The sequence below is a fragment of the Thunnus albacares genome, chromosome 12, assembly GCF_914725855.1.
Source record: "Thunnus albacares chromosome 12, fThuAlb1.1, whole genome shotgun sequence".
NCBI classification, from domain to species: domain Eukaryota; kingdom Metazoa; phylum Chordata; class Actinopteri; order Scombriformes; family Scombridae; genus Thunnus; species Thunnus albacares.
In genome coordinates, this window is record NC_058117.1 from 7,999,445 (window position 1) to 8,022,556 (window position 23,112).

Consider the following 23,112-nt stretch of genomic DNA (forward strand, 5'->3'; position numbering starts at 1 on the left):
GAGTCCAAAAGAAGAGAGAGTGAAGGCAAGGAGAGTGGATGTAGAGATGAGTCGAGGAGGGGTGGTGAGAGATCACAGGACAGAGAGCTTCTTTGACAGCTAATGCGACATGTGTGACACTGGTTTAGCCTGAAGGAACATTCCCAGGTCAAGGCTGTGTGGATGTGTGTGTGTGTGTGTGTGTGTGTGTGTGTGTGTGTTTGGAGTGAAGAAAGGAGAAAAACAGAGATCACAGTAATGTTCTGTACTAGCTTGCACCATCACATGATGCCGCCTGCCATCACACTTAAAATCAAACCCACACGCACAAATACTCTTACACACACAGACACACAAAGACACACACAGACACACACATACACACATAAGAGGCAAAGCTAAAAGATTCACAGTCACATAAATGATTGTGACTGAGTAAATAATGACGAGAAAAGTGGTGCTTTTCTTAAAAAAAAGTACACAACTGACTCATTTCTTATTTATTAAATTTATAATTTTATTTATTTATTGCAAAAAGACACCCACTACCTCTTTTCATACCAGCTGAGGTAACGAGTCAGATTAAGATAATGTGGAGAAAATACATTATGAAACACATAAAGCCTCAAGAACAGGCCCAATACTGAACAGTATAATACAATAGCTGAATAGTCACACAGCTGAAATCACACATCAGTAGTTCAATGACTAGTGGGGGAAATGACAAAGAAACAATTCATTTAAAGGCACAAATGTGACAAGTTATAAAGTATGCAAAATGCTGCTGCTCATGACACATATTTTAAAGGAAATACAATGCAATGAAATATGTAAACAAGAGCATTAGATTCACTGTTTAGCTTTTTTACAAGCGACTACAGAGTGTAGTAGCAACACAGTTACGCAGTGTCACTCTCGAATATAGTCCATACAATGCGGAACTTATTGCAAGATTCAAAGCCATGTTCACTATCCAGGCTGCGAGCCTGATGAGTCGTTGCTAATTGACCCTTAACACCAAATTATACGTAACATAATAATGTGCTAAACTTTGCCCCTAGTCAGTTCCTGATATTTGGTGTTAACACCAGTTTTAACACATTTCACACTTATCCAAGAATACAGCTTTTGAAGTGCGCGGGTGCTTATTGCTCCTTGGACAGGGAGAGTGTGGAAGCGCTCCATGATGGCAAGTGTTCAGAGTTTTGGGTTAGGATGAGTTTCATCTCAGTGAGGGCGGGTTTCCAAAGGCACGTCTGTTGTTTTCAGGAATTGAGGGAGCTTTCTTATGATGTTCTAGATGAGGCAAGACTGGACACGTTTCCTCATTCAGTCATTCATACTTTATTATTCAGTTTGTTTGTTTTTGTCATAGTGTCTCCTCTTTTCTCACTTTTAGGCTACACTCCTCAGGCTGTAGTGGACTTGTTGGTCATGCGGGAGTTGCTCTGGTCAGAGGCTCGTTCGGTGACTTTCAGCTTCATGCACGACTGCTTCTCATCCATCAGCATCTCGGCCGGTAGGCACCAGCAGCACAGGCAGGACTAGAGGAGGAAGGAGGATGGTGAGAGAAAGAGTGTGAGAGAGAATGTGCAAACAGTGTTCACAGCTCAGTAAAAGAAGCTGTAAAGCCAGTGGTTCTTTATTTTTCTTTTTTTGTTTTCACTTTGCTTGTATCATACATTGCGACTGAGTTGCATCTTACCCTGAAGCAGCTCTTGAAGCGCTTGCTGACCATGTACAGGGCGATGGGGTTGATGCAGGAGTTGACAGATGCCATGTTGATGCCGATGTAGTCCAACACCAAAAAGAAACTAGAAGAGTTTCAAAGACATATGTTATATTTCTGGATTTTTTAATTGACAGAACCATATTGTCTGTTCTACTCAACTCTCTCTTTATTATGCACTATGGGACATTTATTTCTTTCCCTACCTGAGCAGTTCGCAGCGGTTTGGATCTTTCTCATCGTAGATGGTGAGTTTCAGGATACGGCTGAGATGGAGAGGCAGCCAGCACAGAGCGAAAACCAGAACCAGACAGAAAACTGTCTTAGCCACCTCCCTCCGCTGAACACAAACACACATAAATCACTATATAGTAGCAGATTGTAGTGACGGCTTGGCACAGAGATGGCCGTGGTGAAATTTTGCTCACAAAGAACTCTTTTATCAGTGGAATCCTTTTTTTTATAAGAGCTAAAAAATATGTTTATGTGGAAAGTGGTCTCAAGCAGTCTCAAGTTAGTGCTGGATTAAAGTTGGTGATAAGAGGGCATAACTATGTTTTTTTTTAATAGCTTTAAAAGGGTACACAATAGGTCTTGTGTTAAGTTTTGAACATTAAAGTATTCTTAAGGTCAGTTTTGTGTTTGTTACTAAAGTAGGGAAATGTCTCTTTAACTTCAAACTTTCACGATGAAGACAGTCTGTATTCAATTAAAAAACAGGCAAAATAACCTGCTTCAGATGGTCACTGAGGGCGATATGGACTCCGTTCTTCTTCCTTAGCATCTCACAGGTCATCAGGGTGTAGAAAATAGCAGTGCAAGCCAACGGCAGGCAGAAATATGCACTGAACAGCCACCAGTCCTTTGCTGATTTATAAAACTAAAGAGAGAAAATAGGAGAACAGCACTGCATTACACACAAACATCTGTACAGTCAGACATAAATTTAATGGAGCATGTCAGCAGTCTGACCTGGACGGGAATGGGAGACTCAAGGGTGTGTCTCAAATTCAGACTTGTTGATGTACATTTAACAATCAATTTATCAGAGACCTCAGTGGGATTAAAACTGTTACTTGTTGTTATTTTAAGGTTGATGGAAGACACATGAACACATATATGCACACACACACACACAGACGCTGCAGCATTTGCTGTCAGCAAAGAGAGTAATAACTCCACTGATATACATTTTTTGGGGTTCTTTTTTGACAAGGCTTCATTTTCTGTAAACTCTGTCTCACCCTGATCTAGTCAAGAAACTATCACAGTATGATTGTAAGCGTGTGCTCTTTTAGGTTAAGTATGCATATATATTAACACACAAGTCAGCATGTGCACATCTGCATCCATATATGTGTCTGTATGTATTATATGTGCATGTGCAGGTTAACAGTGTGCACAGCTGTGTCAACAGTCCTCACACACTATTTCTCTCTACACTGAATTGTATATCTGTCAAGGTCTGTGTGTTAAAGCTCACCCTCATAAAGTCTGTTTTCTGCATGGGGTGCAGCAAACAGATCCTCAAGTCTTCTCCTTTGTAGTCCATGGTGATCATGTCGAAGGCTATTGCCTCTGGCACAGCCAGGATGATGGATAATATCCAGATGAGCGCTATCTCAATAGCCATCCACTTTGGAACTCCAATCCCTTTGATTCGACTCCATGAAGCCACAGCACGATACCTTGAAGTTCCATCACATGTGCAGTCAGTTAACCAACAAATGAGAATAAGGTGAATAGTTCGACATTTTGAGAAATTCTTTTTTTCATGGTCCTGTTGAGAATATTGTCACATCTGTCATCTCTGTACAGTATATATGTAGCTAAAGCCAGCTGCTGGTTAGCTTAGCTTAGCAGCATCTCTAAAGCTTGCCAAAACCACAACATGTTGTTTTTATTTTTTGGCTTTAGTTTGGGTTTAGTTTGGGTTAAACAAACAAGATATAACATGTTAATTAGTGAGCTTTAGAGGTGCTGGTTGGCAGATTTGATTAACTTTGGACAGAGCCAGGCTAGCTGTTCCCCCTGTTACCAGTCTTTGTGCGAAACTAAGCTAACCGACTCCTGGCTAGCTGCATATTTACCGCACAGACGTGAGAGTGGTATCATCTAACTCTCATCAAGAAAGTGAAAAGGCTACACATATTTTCTAAAATGTCAATGTTCTTTTACTAATATCATCTGTGAGTTAAGTATAACAACTTTGCTGTGACAAAAATGTTAAAAGGATCTAACATTCTAGCTTTTTTTTACCCTAAAGGCTTTTTAAAAAAAGACACTAGATGGGCATACAGTACATATGAAGATTATAAATATGAAAATGACTAAATAAACTTCTTATTTCAAGCCCACAGTATAGATGACACTTATATCCAGATGAGCTCAACAAGTGCAACAATTGAATAAATGTCAATTTATAATAATATATAACCCAGGTTAAAAGCAGCCAGTAGCAAGGAAGTCAAAGGTGAGGTCAAAGGTCACTGCTCTAACAATGTTGTTGTAAGAGTGAGGTGGGGGCGTCAGTGTTAGAAGCATGGGTTTACCTGTCAATACTCAAAGCGCACAGACTCAGCACTGTGATCCCCACTGAGGCTTTCTGGACAAACGGGACCAGCTTGCACAGAGTCACCCCGAAAGGCCAGTCCTCTGCCAGGAGCTGAAGGGAGAGAGGAGGAGAGACAGAGACAGAAAGAGTTGACGACAGAGTTAAACCCTGGTAGGGAGTGAAGCAAATTGTCTGGCTCCACGTTGTTTTTCCCAGCCTCAGGCATCCAGTGTTGACCAGACATGCGTGAACCTGAACTTATCGGTTTCTGTGCACATCAAAGCACCGTAACCCAGAGAGGTCCAGTAAGCTCTTGGAGAACAACAAAACTGGACTGTGTGACTGGAATGTGAGTGTAAATCTATTGGAATCATATGTGGCCTGTATCTCCCTATACCACCCTGTCTCCTGTCTCCTCTCTCTGCTCTGGTATGCAATTGCGACCAGTTGTTTTAACATGCTTGCCCCCTTACCCAAATATACAGATACTTTGGCCCTCTCTCTCTCTCTCTCTCTCTCTCTCTCTCTCTGAGCCCAACAGACAATAACATGCCAGAGACATAAGGGGATATAGAGGGGCTCAGAAACCAGTAGAGTAATAACATGTAAAAAGTACTTGGAAGCCCCCCCTTAAAGTGTGTGTATGTGTGCACTTTTGTGTGCGTGTGTGTTAGGAAATGGTGTGTGTGTGTGTGTGTGTGTGTGTGTGTGTGTGTGTGTGTAAAGGATTAAAATCTAATATGCGGCAAAGGTTTTGCATATGACCTTTCAAAAGTTAATGTAATAAACTTAGAACAACAGGGCAACAAAAAAATCATTTAAAAGCTACTGTGTTGAATTAATTGGACATAGAAATGCTATAAATCTGTTTCTGTAGAGTTTTTATCTAGTACATTGACACTGAAAGTAAGGCTCACCTTGTAAACATTAATGGGAATGCCAATAATGATGTGCAGAAGGTCTCCGAGTGCCAGGCTCGCAATCAGGATGTTCGGCCCGTTACGCATGCACTTATTCTTATAGATGATCCTCAACAGAGTGGAATTTCCGATTATACCGACAACAAACACCAGGCAGGAGACCACCGTGTTGATGTACTTGAAGGTGTCTCGGATTTCTGTGGGTCCGGTGCACATGGGCGGAAGTCGACGGCGCGGCATGGTAATGTTGGGCCTCACTGGACCCTGCACGTCCCTCTCAACCAGTCCAAGTCTCTGGGTGACGGTAAGAGGGTCCTGGGGCACTTGTTTCTTTGGCTCCAGCTGCCCACTGGTCACAAAGAAGTGAACCCCCAAGAGGAGTAACTCCAAACAAAGGAGATGAGTCTTCATCTTGAAGTTTGGTTGAAAATATGGCTTTTATCCAACAAGGCTGCAACTGATCCTCCTTCAGTGTGCCTGGAACACAAATTGTGAGAACGTACTGTATGCAGGCAGGAACATAATTGTATCATTTGAAAGCAAACAAGCTCACTGTCTGGTGGGCCCATACTACAGTTCCTTATAGGGAAATTGGGCTCCAGGATTTTTATGTGACTTTAGACTAACCATCTGTCAGTCAGCTCTGTATAAACTCACTAAAACTTCACAATTAAGAACTGCAGATTCACCCTGCACTTTGGTCATTTTAGTTTAGGGACTGTATGACACTTTGTGGAGAAGTGTGGAAGTATTGTAATTTGTCTTTGGTTGAAGGTAGGATAGACATTTTAGGATCTTTAGTTATTTTTTAGGGTCTTTTTTTTTTTTTTTTTTTTTTTAGGTTTTTCTTGCTCTAAATTTATATTTTATTTCAGCCTTCCTTTGCAATTTACTTAATAGTCACAACAAAACGGCAACTTTTACTTACATGCTGGTTCTTAATGGTGCAGTTTTCCATATGCAGAGAACAACAGTTCTGTCATGTATCAGGGTTTTATTACAAGTTTCGTTAAGATATTAAATTTAAATTGGGGTACACAATTAAATGACTAGCACCAATTTAACACTTCTATATTATTGTAATTTTTTTCAAACATAATGTGGAGAGGGTGTTGCAGTTTTTTTTTTCATGTCAAGTGAATGGTTCAAAGAAAACATTAACCTGGGGAGATCCTTTCTTTTGTTACAAAATGCAACACAATGTTCCACCCTCATCATATTTGTCTTGCAGTCCCTTAAGTAAATCAGTCAATAAATTCCCCTCAGTCTCTGTTATCTAAACTCTTACTTACCTAACTCCCAAGTGAGGTAGAAATCCACCAAAATATGTGCCTCTAAGATCAAACTTCCCCAGTAACTCTCAAGCTCTCAGGACAGAGAAAGATTCCCAAAGCGGAGGGATGCTGTTCCTGCAGTGACAGTCCAGTCATCTCCAACAGCAGTTGTCCTCTCTGTCACTGGTGTCAAAGTAAAGCTCCAGATCTGTGCTCCAGAGGCAGTCTGCCCCTCTGGTAGTCCACTTCTCTCCAGTACTGGCTGCTGAATCTCAGTGTACACACTCTCAAGAGTTTGCTGAGTTGATCCCTGCCATCCAACCCCTCCTCTTTTTATGTAAAGAAGGGGGTGGAGGAAGACGGAGGAAGGCAGGCAGGATGTTCATAAGTTACTCTGTTTTCATCAAAGTGCCCTCATTTTAATGGAGGAAACAGGATAAAATCATAAATCAGTACACGAGAGATATGTACAAAGGAGATATTGTGTGTTCTGGTACTTACCTTGTTTTTATGGTATTATTATCCCCTAAAGACACCATCCATTCATATTCTTACAGGGATTGATCGTTGCTATTTTGTTAATCCTATTAATATTTTAGTTTAACCCTTTTTTTGTTCCTCTTTGTAGTCAAACAAAACAAAGCCATTTCCTTTAATATACATCCACAACAATCATATCACTTGGATCTAAACTGTGTAAATAACCATGTTCGCTTTCAATCATTGTAATGAGAAGTCACATCAAGAAAAATGCAGAAGATACATCAGTTCCTCTTTATCTGTCAAACTTGTTTAAAGTATTTGCTAGTAATTGTTAGTTCAGAATATGACCAGAAAACTGATTTTTATGAGATTTGACAACATTTAACATTTTGTCAGAGATCCACATTTTCATCAAAATATATATTTGACCTCTACCTTGTCATATAAAGCTACAGATGTCTCACAGAGGGGATGTTGCTGACCCTTGTTTCACTCCATGGACGTTTGGTTTCCATCTTTGGCTTTTCAATGACGAGGATGTTAAGACAAAGTTCACTTCTTTAACTATTCTGTCATAGTGAGGTCACGTATGGATCCAGTGACACAACTCGATGTACATGACAGTGTACACTGATATATATACACTGATATCTTAAAATGAATGTGATAATCACTTTTAACTTCTGTACATTGTACTGTCTGGACCACACCTTTACTGGCCTATTGTTCATCCTCCCTGTGGGGCTCAGGTTTTCTGAGAAGAGTCTTACTGAAAGGCCAGACGACCATCAGCACCAGATGTGTTTCTCTGTTGATAGATTACCATCTCAGTGGAGCCTGAAGAACTTCTATTAGGTAGCCTCTGAGTGTTTTTCTGTTTGTCTGCTATGTGTGCACTTCAGAAGGAGAGTTCAAGAAAAAGAGATCCGTATCTTTCTACTCACTAAAACCCCCTTCTCTGCTTTCCCACTAGATCAAATGTATCCGCTATGAGAGCTCAGTTCATATGTTTGTTTTCCTCTAATACAAATCTCTACGTTACAAGTTTGTTTCAGCGTGTGACAATTTCGTGGCTCTCTTAGGGAATGCATGACGTGTACTTCAGCTAATGTGATTTACTTGCTAACATGCACTTATGTTTTGCAATATGATCTGAAGACTTTTAAAAACACACGGATCATCAGTAGATCATCAAGCACAATCACAGGGAAGGAGGACTAATGTCTATTTACAAGTCATTTCAGAGCCCTCTCCCACCTTTACTGTCAAACAGTTGTTATGTAAACCATAACGATGGGTGGATGTGGAAAATGAATTATTGAAAATTGAATGTCAGTAGATTTTCCACCTTTAAACATTCAAACTCACAGGGTTTAATGAACTATCATATGAACCGTCTTTACAATGCTTCCTGTAAAGTAACTCAGCATATGTAGTGTAAGCATGCTGCCTAGAATATGCTATGTACTCAGTACTGCACTTAGTTACTTTATATCTCTACTCCACCATATTGTACTTTTTACTCCAAAACATTTATTTGACAGAGATTGACAAAGATTTTGCATACAAAGATATGATCAGCAAATAAAATATGATGCATTGTTATAGATTAAACCACCCATAGCTCCTCCTTGAACAATGAATGATGCTAGCATCACCAACAACAATGATGTATTGTTGTTATCAGAACTATTATATTTTAATATATTTTAATTACATGAAAATTTCCTACAGCTTTTAGCCACATCTGGTGACTTTAGTCAACTTTGCCCTGAGAATTTATTTATTTATTTATTTGCGTATTGTCAAAATACTATTTCCAAAGTCAGTAATGAGCCTTTGTTAAATAAGAGAACAAAATATGAAGATGTTTTATCCAGAGAGCTGAGTGACAACATGCAGCTGGAACCATCTGACTATTCTTATTGTATTCTGACTACAAATGAATTATTATTATTGTTACATACTTCCTCACTTAGATAAAATAAAATAAAAATTTGATCACAAAAAAAAATGCAACTGGAAATGTCTGAGATCAAGAGGAATAGGTGTGTTTGTTCACAACTTGGTAAGAAACTAATGATGGTCAGATGACTAAATAATTATTTAGTCTAAGTCTATTTTTCTAAACTTGGCCTCTTTGATATGTATCTATAATCATTTGCACTCTCACTTATGAATCATTAGTTTATTCCCTAATCTAGTGTTTTAGATTTATGAGAGCCACTTCGTTCAAAAAACATCCATTAATGTCCTTTCATGCAGTATGTCAATAACATTATCTCCATTTCGTCCTGTTCTTTCTCCCATTAACTTTTGCTTGCAGCTATGTTCATGTTTGAAACTGTGAAATGTGCTACATGCCATGTGATGGCAAAGCTATCACAATATCATGCCTAAGATGTGAGGAGCAGTAGGCAAGCCTTGTGAGTAGGGAGACAGTCCTCTGGCCAAGGTTCAGGCCCCCGAGGCAACAAGCGTCGAACACTGAAACTCTACATGACTCAGCAACTTTGCTCTGTAACGAAGAGAGGAGAGAAAGGGCTCTCTCTTGGGGAGCCGTAATCATTACCATGAATTACATCACATGGATATAAATGGATATAAATCAAAAAGCCCCAACCCCCACACACCTCCAAAGAAAGTTGTGGCGTGAGAAGGCCTACTACTAGAGATTTTATACATCTTAATTCTTGAAATTCCACAGTTTTTACTCACATTTTACTATCTCCCATAAACAGATTTTTACTGCTTTTGTCTGACAGTGACGGATGTCCAAATAACAGATTTACAATCTAGAGCAAAGAGGGACTCACTCGTTCTTCTCAGCATTGTCTATGTTTTTTACGGGAGCACTTCCTCTGCACTGATTTAAGTGTGAAGAACCCGCCCACTTCTAAAGGCTGGTTTCTTTAAGAAGCAGAAAATTCTCTTCAGATATACCAGAAACTTCAAGGACAAAGGGCTGACTTGTTTTGAACAAGCTTGAATTCATTGCCTTCAGTGTCAAAGGGAGGGCACCTTACCTAACACACAACACATCCTCTGAGCTCGATCGGTTACAAGCAGGACATACTGGCTTTACAGCTGAATTATGCTCACCAGTGTGTTTTTATGTATATGCCTTGTGTGTGTTGTTGTCCTCAAGGGTCAGAACAGACCAACTGGCCTTTGCCCTGTAGCCTTTGTGAACTGGGTGGTGGGTTCATAGAGAGTAATTAGCTGCCACTTTATTAGATCTATAAAAGAAGCATCCCCTGGGTGAGTCCTTTCTTCCCTACATCAATCCTTCGTTCTCTCCCTGCTTTTTCCTCAACTGCCTTTGTCCTTTCATTTCCATAGAATCCCTGTGACAATTTATGTTGACATACTGAATTTCCACTAAGAAAGTGTTTTGCATTCTTTATTTTTCTCTATTACTGACTGAAAAATAATTTAATTATTGTTGATAAAAATGAACCCAGGAACTCCTCTGATCATGGAATTTCTGAAAAATCACGGGGAATGTCAGACTTTGTGTTTTTCGTTGAGTCACTTGGTGAGTTCATCGGCTGTTGATCTCGTCTGTTCAATCCTAAAGGCTATAAAGTTGTTCTGGGGAAAAAAAGGGACATGAAAGTCTTTAGGGTATGGCAATATATATCACTCTGTCTTGTAAAATTATAAAAAGAGCAATTTGGTAAGTAAATATCTTTAAATGTCTCCCATCTGCGTCAAGGGCAGAACACATGTTTTCACCAACTATGGAGTTGCCAGAGGTGAGACATTATGTAATTGGGCAGCGAACAGTGCAGCAGCAGTTTTCTCTGTGATTTACTGTTGATTTATCTTTTAAGATGTGAACGTATTTCATTACTAGCCCCTAATTTGCTCTTACTTTTGTGTCAGCAGTTAATTTGGAACAGTAAGTGGATTACCTAATGGAAACTCTTTTTACTGCAACATTAACATACCAGTAAGGAGTATTTCTTTGCTTTTTTCCCCAGATTATTTGAGATAATTCTTTGTGATATTTTAGGCCTCATGCTAAGTATGATATTTAGCTTAGCTTAGCTCAACTGGCCATGTCTCTGACATGTTCAGGACCATGTGAAGACTTGTCACTGGATAAGACATACTTAGTGTTTACTTCATGACTCTGTTGTTTGATGTTACAGGAGCTTTGATGATTGGCAAGAAGGCTTTTTGCTAGCACAGGTAGCATGTGTCTCAGAGACTGATGCTAGTCAAAAAGTGTTAACCTGCTTCAGAGGGTTGTGTTGAGTGTGTGGGTGCAGGTAAAGACGGAGTGGTTCAGGGACGCTAGAACACACTGTTGAGCCTTGTAGGTGTTGTTGACCCAACTCCACGAGTGGGTGCTCATTGGATAACCATGTTCTTGCCTGCACTCTTTGAATCTATGCTTAGACTTAGCTTCATTTTGAAATGGCTTTTTTACAGGTTAAGGGACATGATTCATGTGTGAAAAAAGATTATAGCAGAAACGTTTTTGACCTAACGTACCTCACCCAAGGTACCAAGCCAGTGGGGCCAACCGTGTAGTTATAAGGCCTGTTTCAGTATCCGCTCTTTGCTTGGTTGGTGCGTTAGGTCAGAGTTAGAGAATGGTGTCACCTGTCAGAGGGCTAATGACCATTTAAGATTAAATTATTCTCAAAAAGAAGCTCATACGATTTGATGTCTGACCATGTGGGAAGGCAAACGTGTTTATAATAGTTATGAATGGCCATGCTTGGAGGCAGGGTGAAAAGGCAGAGGGGCGAGACATGATAACCATCTCAATACGGGGATAATGGCACAGATTTTCAGACAATCTTTACTGGAAGGCATTCATAGTGCACATGAAAAGTGGCAAACATAGTTTTATCAAGAATGAAAAAGGAGAATTTAAGAGAAGTTTAAACTCTGCTTCCTTTCTCACCTCCACACACCAGGCCAATCACTACGTGAAGTGGGCATTAACGCCACATTTGGAAAGTATCCGAATCTGAATCTGTTGATTTATCCTCCAATTACAACATCAGAAAGGCGTAGGGGGAAGGATGGATCCAACATGCAGTTCAGTTGGTGCATACTGACGCCTTTGGTATTGAGCTTCCATAGGAATGCTCACCCAACTTCTGGCACGTTTCACCATGTGTATTGATAAATATGTCACAGCCACAGGCAGAGCCCTTCCCCTCCTCTCTTAATGGCTAATGATTTAACTTGAGAGGCCAGACTGCATTTTGTAATTACAAGGTTCTTCCACAATGAAAGGCCTCAGTGCTGTTGCAGTTGTCATTACAGAATAACCATGTCACACAGGTAGGAGCCTGTTGTAAAACGCCTCCTGTCTCCACTCTCTCCCTCTGTTCCTCTTTTCTCATCTCCCTTTTATCTGCTGCACCCTTTCTCTCCCCATTCCTCCCTCCACTGTCTCCACTTTTCTTCTGGCCCTGCCTGTGTCCTTTCCCCCTCTAACCATCTCCAGGGTTTGATTTTCCCCTCTGCTGAGAGACAAAAAGGAGAGGCTGTGCACCTCTGACACTCCTCACATCAACAGTAAGCACGGATGAAATGACTAAACTGCAGCCCTCAGGCTACCCCTGCTCCCTGGATCCGGCGCTGCATGTGTGTGTGTGTATATTATTGTATCTGCATGTTTGTGTGTGTGAGTGTGTGTGTGTGTGTGTGTGTGTGTATAGTCCCCCTCAGGCCATCTTCCTCTCTGTCTTTCCCTCTCTGCCTGGTTGTCCTCCTGTGATAATGCCCTATTAGCACTGAGCCCTTCTTGGCAGCAGCACAATACTGTCTTATGCGTGTGTCTATTATCCAAAAGTCTTTCCCAATTTTTCAAGACAACAAATATGCATGAGTACAAGAACACACGCAGCTAATAGGGAGAAACACTGCTGATTTTCCACAAGCACTGTACACAGTGAGAAGAAAAAACGGAGAGAAGTTTCTCTGAAGAGTGTTACAAGTATCTGAAATATTATGCTGTTGCTTGGATACGTGTGCATTTCTTCCAGCAGATATGAAGCGCCAAGCTCCACATACTGCACATGAAAGGGTGCTGATGGTTGGTGTCCACATGCATGTAACGGTTGCACAGAGGCAGGAAAACACACATCCATACACACATGTTCAGGCTCAGGATAAAAACAAAATGTGGACTATGAAAGATATGATAACATGCTATCAGCGTTCACATGATGTGCTTGCATACATGCTGTATGTGCTCTGAGTAACATTTAACAGATGTTAAATGTCCACGTGACCATCTAAACAGAACCTGTCTGCAGTGATTTAAAGTGTCTGTGGGTCTTTTTTGCCACAATGGTGTTCCTTCTTTCCCCTGTAACATCTCTCATTTTGCACTTCCATGAACTCCTGCACACACGCATTTTTGCAACCGTCCTTTTGACTCTTTCACCATAGAGATATCACATTGCCAGACTTTTTTTTGCATATATTTCTTCTTCACTCCCTCCCTTCTCAAAGGAAACATTAATCTTTACAGTCTCTTTTGCTCTCCCTCCTCTTTCCCGGAACGCTGCTGTGTTTATTTGACATGTGGACTCACACACACACACACACACACACACATAATAGCACTACCAGCGTTTCAATCAATTAAAGAGGCATTTTCACCTTGGAAGGGGTCAGGATCACCACTGAGGCTGTGCTTATCTTTGCAAAAGAGAATAATGTAGTCTCATCCGGTAGGAGAGAGCAGTGGAACAGCGATTCTGCTTCACTGTCAACATGTCTTCTGGACTCAAGAGTCCGCAAAGAAGACAGTTATAAAAGATCCACTATGTGGGAATGTGACTTTTCCTAATTCAATTTCTCCCTCCATCTCTCACTCTGTCTCTTGTCCTTGAGTAAAACCCTCACAGTAATTAAACTGGTTCAAAAATAATTATTACACTATTCATCCCCCTGGCAGTGAAACGTAACGCATGATAGTCTTCACATGGTGTAAGCAGTGATATAGCAGCTTAGTGCATGTAATATGCCACAAAGAAGGCTCTCTCTCTCTCTCACTCTATCGTTCTCCTTCCGTCACTCTCTCTCTCTCTCTGTGTTTCTCACACATTCTGCACAGTCCATCATCGAGCTATCACCTTGGTTTGCAGAAAAAAACCCAACACATTTTTCACACAAACAGTCCAGCTCTCTCTCCATCTCATGTTCCCTCCATCTTTCTGATATTGTTCTTCACAAAGACTGTGAAAAATGGGTTAAAGAAGCATCATTAGTGCTATGATATGCTTTTAGGCTCCCACCTAAAGCAAAACCAAGCATATCAATTAAATAAAAATTGTACTAAAGCTTAGCTGTACCAGAAATAGGTAGCCATATTGTGCATTTGCAACTAGTAATTCCACTTTAGCTAATAAACAACACTAAAGGGGAAAGTAGCTTTATTTAGTCAGAACTGCTAGTCAGATGGTTGAATAGCTTCGGACACCTCCTCCCCCGACACTTTTCTGACGTCGCTGAGCCATTTCCGTAACTTTCTGAAACTGAAAATCTGACATTCACACCCACTTCACACAGTGACCGACCAGCTGTGAGAAAATTGTCAGGGTTTTAACTTCTCTCTCTAGCTCTCTTTTTTACATTCCTGACAACCATTTCAGTCACTTTTAATGTGAACAGTCACTATGAATGCCTTCCAGGAGAGACTGTCTAAAAAAGTTATCACAGTTATCCTCGCAGTTAAAGAATATCAAGTCTCCCCCTTTTCTATGACGGCCGGCTTTTCACTCTGCCTTCGAGTGTAGCCGTATGAAACAACTGTAGACGCTGTTGATTTCCACCATGGTCAGACAACATGTCATATGAACCAGTTTTGAATGACCAGAAACTGACCCTAAGTGCCATGTTTACTCTTCCTCCTGGTTTGGTCTCCTCCAACTCCTGAGAAAAATATCTGACTCTTAAGCTGCTAAATACTCTACTATCTTCACCAGCTAGTCACTAACTTTGTCTTTCTGCTGTTTGGTGGGAACTTTTGTTCCCTGCTGCTGCCCAAAACAACACTGGTGAGAGTGAACCAAACAGTAAAGTGGCGGGCCATGAAAACCAAAACACTGAGCTGACAAACACTAAAATGTAGAGCTGAGGGAAACTACAGAGTTGGATGATAATTCTCATCAATATGTGTAGGCACTAAAATCAGGGCTCATATTAAAGTCAATAGAGAACAGTGTCTGAGAGGCTTTATTGAGTTAAGACAAAAAGGCCTTCAGGGCATGTTGCTGTAAAGTCAAGATCAGCTTTTATTTTGTTTGTTTTCCCCTCCTACTATTGGTTTGCCCTCTGCACAGACACACGCTCACATATACTGTATACATCCGTAAATTAATATGGATGACTGCTCCGTCTCTGCACTGCTGTCTCTCTCTTTTTTTCACTAGTCTTGCAGATGTGCAGCACACATGCACATTCACGCACACACATACACGCACAGAGTGACTCCCATGGTGAATTTTTGTCCTCATGGAGAGGAGCTGTAATGGGAGGCATGCATCACCAATCTTGGTATTAAGACTCCATTCCAGTGTTAACCTACTTACAGTGTGTCTTTCTTTCTCTCTCTTTTCTACATCACTCTCTCCTAAGATCATCCTGTTCAGAGATCAGAATCACAGTTACATATCTGCTCCTTTTCTTCTACATATTGGGCAAAGGTGCACTGTGATAATGGTCATGATAGTTGAGTTTGGGCTGTGATATCAACTAAAACTAGCTGTTAAATACTGAGATGGTCTGGACTTATTATTGGTATGGGTTATGACTTTGTTGTGCTTCATTGTGTATCCCATGAAGTAATTCCTTGAAAACCTTGTAACTTGCTCTCACCAGCTGATACAACATGACATGATTAAGTCAATTCCCAAAAGCTTCTCAACTGTTCTACTGTTTAAACAACATGACTGATGGATCAATTTTCCCAAGCTCCAGAGAAAATTCACAGGAAGGGTGGGAATGAACAGGAAAAGAACTGGCTGGATAAGTGCGGGCAGCATTAAGGGTCTGTAATATTTCAATACAAGTAAAGGCATAAAAGAAAAGGAGTCCTAGCAGTTCTCATAGAGCGTTGCTTTTAGCTTGGCATGCTAAAATGCTCACAATGGCAATGTAAACATGTTGGTGTTTAGCAGATATAATGTTCACCATATTTACTCCCTTGTGTGTTAGCATGCTAAAATTTGCTAATTAGCACTAAAAACAAAGTAGAGCTGTTGGGAATGTCATTAGCTTTGCAGGTATTTGTCATAAACCAAAGTACTGGACAAATTCATATTTTGATCTGATGATGGTGCTGGATTAAAAGTTGGTTTGACTAACAGACCTCCAGTCATGCCGCTAGTGTGGCTAAAAATACATTTCCTCCACAGCATGCTTGACCGAAAACCAAAGAAGAATTTATGGTGCAGTGCAACCATGTCTGCTCCCTACATCTGAAAGATAATAAGATAACCATGTAATGTATTTATCTAGTAATGCATTTATTATATTATGGATACATTTTTGTCATTATTGTATGGATATATTGACATTAGCACAATGATTGACTGGACTTTCCTCCATTTTGGAAGTGTGCATGCTGCTGATCCACCACCACCTGTTTGTCTTGGACTGACATATGAACCAGACTCAGAACAGAACAAAGTCAGTTCATTCCCATCTCATCAGAAACATGTTATACTTCTTAAGTCATTTCCACTGACAGCCTGTCCAGTACACTCACTACATTCCCCAAACTTTCCAGATGTAACAGCTACCCTGTTGTTGACTGACACTGAACAAAATATTTTTCGGGGCACACACAAATCTGATTAGATCAACCAAAATAAAAGCTATTTTTCTGTACTAATTTCTCAATTTAAATCTAAATTAATCCCAGAGGAGGGGATGTGGTAAAAGAGAAGCACACCAGTCTGAAAAAGATCTTAAAACACTGAAACAACTGAGATGCAGCTGCTTTTGCACAAGCAAATCAATATCAGAAGGATGTTTCTGATACTTTATGTATTCAGCGTATTAAACTCCCCCTAAAGGAATGCAGAAAGTGTGCGAACATTTGTTTTGTATTTCTTTAGTCCCACAAGATTGCCATCTGTGGGTTTGTCTCAGTCTCTCCCCTCTTCACCCCAACTTGAAACCAGAACAATGCCAGGACAGTACCAACAAATATGTGGAATCCTTGTAAAACAGAGTATATACAATGTGGATCACTGAATACATATTCACTTGGAATTTTTAGCCACGGTAGTGACCTGGTCCTTGAGATGTCAATGCCTGCTGTCCGTCTGTCCACTAATTTAGTCCAGACTGAAATGTCTCCACAACTATTGGATGGATTGCTATGAAATCTTGGTACAAATGTCCCCTTTAGAATTAATTGTAATAACTTTGGCACCCCCTTAACTTTTTATTTAGCACCATCATCAAGCCAAAATTTTAATTTGTAAAATGTTGTATGACACCACTCATTGATATGCAATACTTGCAAAACTAATGACTTTCCCATCAGCCTCAGCTGTACTTTACGTTTAGTGCTAGTGCTAAATAACAAATATTAGCATGTTACCATGTTACTCTAAAATGGTGAACACAGGGAACATTACCTGCTTTACATCAGCATGTTAGCAGGGGAAAACAAAATAAAAGCTGGCCTTTATTTTACTGTAACATGCCCTAAAGGCCTTTTTCTCTTAACTCAATAAAGCCTCTCAGACTCTTAACTCAATAAAGCCTCTCAGCCTCTGAGTTGAGCCCTGATGTTAGGGGTCCATCATCTGAAATTCAATCATTTCCAGGTCATTCAGGGCACATTGGTATTGTCCCATTATTTCAAGTTATTTATTCCTTATTGCACGTGTTTTCATTTTGGATTGTAAACCCACTGAGGATAATGCTAATTTAAAACTGCACTGATTAATGGCCTTTAATTAAGAATGGAACAAATGACTATGTTTTAATGTGAAAGGGGTTGTTTATATATTTATGATAAACTCACAGAGAATTATCATCCAACTCTGAAGGTCTCAGCATCTACTGAGGGTACTAGCATCTCTCAGCTCAATGTTTTGGTGTTTATGGCCCACAACTTTACTATTTGGTACACTCCCACTGTTCTCATTATGTTGTAAGAGTTAAAAGAAGAGCAAATATAGGACTTGGTGGCCACAAACATGAGCCAAAATGAAGTTTGCTATATCAACTTCATACAGTAATAATATGTCAATTTTGTGTTTAAAGCTTGTTTATGTTGCCCCTAAGTGGCCCAAAAAGTCAATTTTAAGTCAGTTAATGCAGATTTAAAGACTGATCAGGGTTAGAAGAAAATAATTATTGAAATTCCAACTTATCAAACGTAGACCAAATTAAGTAGTTTAAGGCCTGGAGGGTAAAACCCTTTGAAATGGAGAAACCTGTCAAACACACACACACACACACACACACACACAGACACACGCACACACGCACACACACACACAAGTTTACTTATGTCACTTTTGGGGTATTTACATAGACTTAGATTCATTTCCTGGACTCTTACCCTAACCCTAACCATAACTACTACTTTCCTAACCCTAACTCTTCCCCTAACCTTAACCACTAACCCAAAAATCAGCGTTTTACCAATTAGGGACATGGATTTTGTCCCCAATTGCACAAACCGTCCCCAATTAACTGGTCTTAAAGAGGACCTATTATGCTCATTTCCAGCTCTAAATATTTATTTTTGTACTCCATTAGAGTAGCTTTGCATGATTCACAGTTAAAAAAAACTCCTTATTTATCTTATACTGGCCCTTTATGCAGTTCAGCCTCCGTCTCTTAACAGGCAGTTTTAGCTCCTGTCTCTATAAGACCCTCCTCCCGGGAGAAATAGTACAAGCAGAAACAGCCACAGTGATGATGATGTTTGATGAAGAGCTGCAGCATGCCTCCAACAGGTAAACTGCTTATTTTACTTTGCAGTGCTGTGTAATGGAGTCATGGCTCTGTGACTACCCCCAAAACAATGGAAAAATGCCATAATGTTAACGGAGCAGTGAACTTGCGTGCTGTGTGTGGAGCAGATGACCATATAAAGAAATCTGTCACAAACTGACGTTGACTCGGGCTGAAAGTAGAAAAAAACCATTGGAAACTGGCGTTCAGAGCAGTCTGAAGCCGTAGCTTTTTGCTCACAGGGATTACTTCTACATATGTTTACCTCATTATTTGACACATCAGCCACTTTTAACATGAACATCTGACATTGTGACATTATATATATGTCTGAAAGTTAGGGAAAGCATAATAGGTCCCCTTTAAGTCTGGTGTGTGTCCCTGAAAGTGATTTAAGTCACACGTACACACACAAGCACACACTCAAACACACGAATGGGGGATTCCCTCTTAACCTAATAACAGAAATGGGCCTTAATTTGGCTTGAGCAGCCCACTTAAATATTAACATATCACACGTAGCGTGCATGGCAGATTGATCTTTGTGTCTCTACCATGAAAGAACAAGCCCTCAAGCTCTTTCACAACCACACTGGCCCTTCTGTATGAGCAGAGGTCAAACGACTATGCTTACTGAGGACATAATTGTGTGACTTTAATTGGTACTGTGACCTCATTGGAAAACAGTTTCAATAAATCCAAATTGCTGTCTGAGTTTGCGTATGTGTTCCTGTGTGTCTGAATGTACAGTTTCTTAGAGCCGCTCAGTCCTCTTTTGTCTTGCCGATCACCATTTGCAAAAGCAGGAAAATATCAATTTATAATGCTGCCCATTAATCAGCACAAATCTGATCTCTTCTTCTATTGTCACATGATCGGTAACGTCTTTTAGTTTCACATGACATGACACATGACATGAGTTTCCTGCCACACTGCCACAGTTTGAGTCAGACTGCACCTGTGGAGCAGAGTGTGCGTTTTAGCAGAGAGAGAGAGGAAGAGAGATGTGGTAGGCCTCTTACCTCTGACAGTCTGCAGCAACAGTGGTGCGATTGTTCCCTCAGCAGATTACTGTGTGATATGGAGCCTCATGCCTTCAGAAGACATGTGACTCTTATTTGGCTGAGATAGGAGAGGAGTTATACTGTGTCTATCGCTCTTTTTCCTTCAGTGTGTACACTATGTATGTGTGTGTATTATTATTGATCTGTGAACCCCTACAGTGCCTGAACTACTTGTCTAATTAGCTACAGTGAGGTGAGCTCATGGCATGGTTGAACCTGGGAAGCCACTCTAAAAAATTTCTTCTTCAAGACAATTGGGAAAAGCGGCACAAATATACTCCTATTTTAGCAGTAAGACTGAGAATTCTGCATAAAATGTTTCTTGAGAATATACTCTCAACTTGTGTTCGAGAAGCGGCAGGCAGGTGGCTGCTTATCCACACAGAGGGGGTGAGTCTGCACAGTAGTTGCAAGTTTTTTTCTTTAATCTCACAGATGACATGGAGCTCAGAGACATTCAAAGAGAAATTCTTAAATACGCCAAGTACAGAATTTGACTCTCTCTGCAGATATTAAGATTGTACAAGCAATGACACACAGACATCAGCATAAAGTTTGTTAGTAATGTCGCTCCACTGATTTATTCGGGTTTTCCCTTTAATTTCTTACCCGTCTGTATGTTTTATATACGGTGTTTGTGTCCCACCTAGACAAAACAAGATAAAGAATTGTCACTGCAGTTGCACCTTTTTGTCAAAACTGTTTCGTGAGAGTAACAAAACAACTCTCCTCCTTTGACAACACAATCTTAACTCATTGTGCACTTAATAGCTTCTTGCAGAGCTTTTAACTGTCTCTGTGTGGATGGAGTTTGCTTAGTTGTCATGGAAATGGATTTATCCTAAAAGTGCTATTGTAAGAAAGAAATCTATCACCGTGACAAGTTAGCAAACTCCATCCTTTGATGAGGACATTGTGAAAACCAAGTAAGTGGCCCTTGAGTTGGGATTGTTTTGTCAGACTATTTCCAAGGTCAAGAGTTCACTTTTATACTTGTTGTTAAATGTTTTTTTAAAAAAGAGTCAAAATTAAAGCCACAGAAGCTGAGATATCCTGACTTTTATACCCCAGTATGAGTCAAGTTCCAAAAACAGATCCTACATTTCCCATAATGCAACCAACAACCACTCTTCATTAGACCAAGTAAACCTCCTCATCTCTTAAATTCCAAACCCCCAGTTGTAACGCAGGCTTTAGGTGATAGATACAGTACGTAGCCTTCAAGCCAAAGCTGAAATAACATCACTATGACATCATCAGGGTTGTCTTGTCAGACATGACAAAACTCCTCTTGAGCCTTAAGACAGATACAACTGTCTTCAGCTGAGTAGAACTCTTCATGACAAATGAACTGACCGTCATGAGTGAAATTGGTGGACTTTTCTCTATACCTTATCATCTTGAGAGATTTAGAGATTAATATAACTATATGGCTGCTCTTTCAACCAGTGAATCACTGGGTATCTTGCCCAAGGACACTTTGACATATGGACTGGAGGAGTCTGGGATTGAACCACCAATCTTCTGATTAATGGACAACCTTTTTGCTTTTTGCAACAACTTTGCTTTTACCGGTTACTATTACCATCTGCTTGGGAGTCAGGCTCTGCTTTCAGTTTAGCTTTTTACTAACCAATTACCAAAGTACCTTAACCATCACAGCAGGAACACTTTATAAGCTTATTGCCCTCTTTAAAGGATAATCACTGTTGTTTTCAAGTGTTTTTCAGATTTGGACTAAGTAAATATTGCACTGGCTAATATGCATCTGGCATCACAATTAAAATAAAAACATTCTTTCCACTTTTAACTGGTTCCTAGACTGTTCTCGAGTCAAATAATGTCCTAACCCTTTGTCTCACAGCCCATTTGTGTCTTGAGTCTTTGGCACAGCAGCTGACAACCACTGTCTTAGAGGCTTCATATGGATGCTAATTGGAGTGCAGCAGAGAATCAGGACATGTGTTGCATCCTCTCCTCTCTCCTACCGATCCCTTCTCTTCTTGTCATCTTCTATTCTCTTTCTTCAGGAGCTCATCTCTGCTTCCACGTCTGCTGAGTTCCAGTAAAGTTTTTCTCCATATCTCCCTGTTGACTCCAGCTAACATCTCATTCCATCAGCTCATCTTTATCCCCTCTCCCCCACCTCAGTCTTTCACCTCTCTTTCCCACCTCCTCCAACTTTATCCTCCATCCCTCTCTCTCTTTTTTTAATAAGATAGGTGAGAGCCAGAGATAAACAGGAGTGGAGAACAGCAGCTTCAGACCATAGTGTATATATGGGAGGGCTCCGGTGTCATTGAGCAATCCTGCTAACGCCACCAATACACATCAGAGGCCCCTGTGTATGTGTGTGTGTGTGTGTGTGTGTGTGTGTGGGTGTGTGTGGATTGTGCATGCTGTGCCGGCATGCTGCGCCTGCTGTGCCTGAGGGCAGGGAATTTTAAATCAGGCGTCCAAGGAAACTGATACGGCTGAATATTTGAATATTTATTCCTTATCAGAAGCTGGGATATTAATGAGGGAGCTGTGACTGAGCGGGTTACTGAGAGTGAGACAGAGTCTGGTGGTCGGGGACAGGCAGATGGTGTGTTTACTCCTCTGTTTTCATGTCTTAGGAGGAAGAAAGCACATGAGCTCTGCCTAGTGTTTATCCTCTGGAATTACATAAGATTGAACACATCTAACAAGGATGTGGTGATGTTATGATGGCAGTATTCCCTGCTCTTCTGTAGTTAAGTCGTTTTTTAACACTGTTTTTTTATTTGTTGTCTACAAAAATTTTGAGTGCAACCTGAGAATAATGAAGTGAAAATCTCCAGAAGATTCCTAAAACATTTTTTTTGAAAGTTTTTTTATAGATGAAAACACCATAAAATACAATGAAGTCACTATAAAGTCTCTACTAAGCACCACAGACACACTATAAACTATGAGCATGACTATTAGTGATACCACAAGGAATAGTTTGACATTTTGGGGAAAACACTTATTTGCTTTCTCGCTGAGAGTTAGAGGAGAAGATTGATACCACTCTGAAAGAACCAAAGGAGGCACTAAAAGGTCACTTAACCTCCATGCAGATGTCACAGGGACATTAAAGCGTCTTCATCAGTGACACAACTTAACTTTCCCTGACTCTTGGAGT

General features: G+C 40.3%; 1 protein-coding gene across 1 annotated transcript; it reads right to left on the minus strand.

Annotated features, from left to right (window-relative positions):
• Positions 1 to 477: 477 nt before the first annotated feature.
• Positions 478 to 6,748, minus strand: ednrba (endothelin receptor Ba). Its single transcript, XM_044368290.1, has 8 exons — positions 6,475 to 6,748; positions 5,180 to 5,659; positions 4,261 to 4,373; positions 3,192 to 3,396; positions 2,439 to 2,588; positions 1,915 to 2,048; positions 1,685 to 1,793; positions 478 to 1,523 (listed from the first exon to the last, which is right to left on the minus strand). Exons 2-8 carry the CDS (start codon positions 5,591 to 5,593, stop codon positions 1,389 to 1,391), a joined length of 1,260 nt encoding a protein of 419 aa, XP_044224225.1. The 5' UTR covers positions 5,594 to 5,659; positions 6,475 to 6,748; the 3' UTR covers positions 478 to 1,388.
• Positions 6,749 to 23,112: the final 16,364 nt, after the last annotated feature.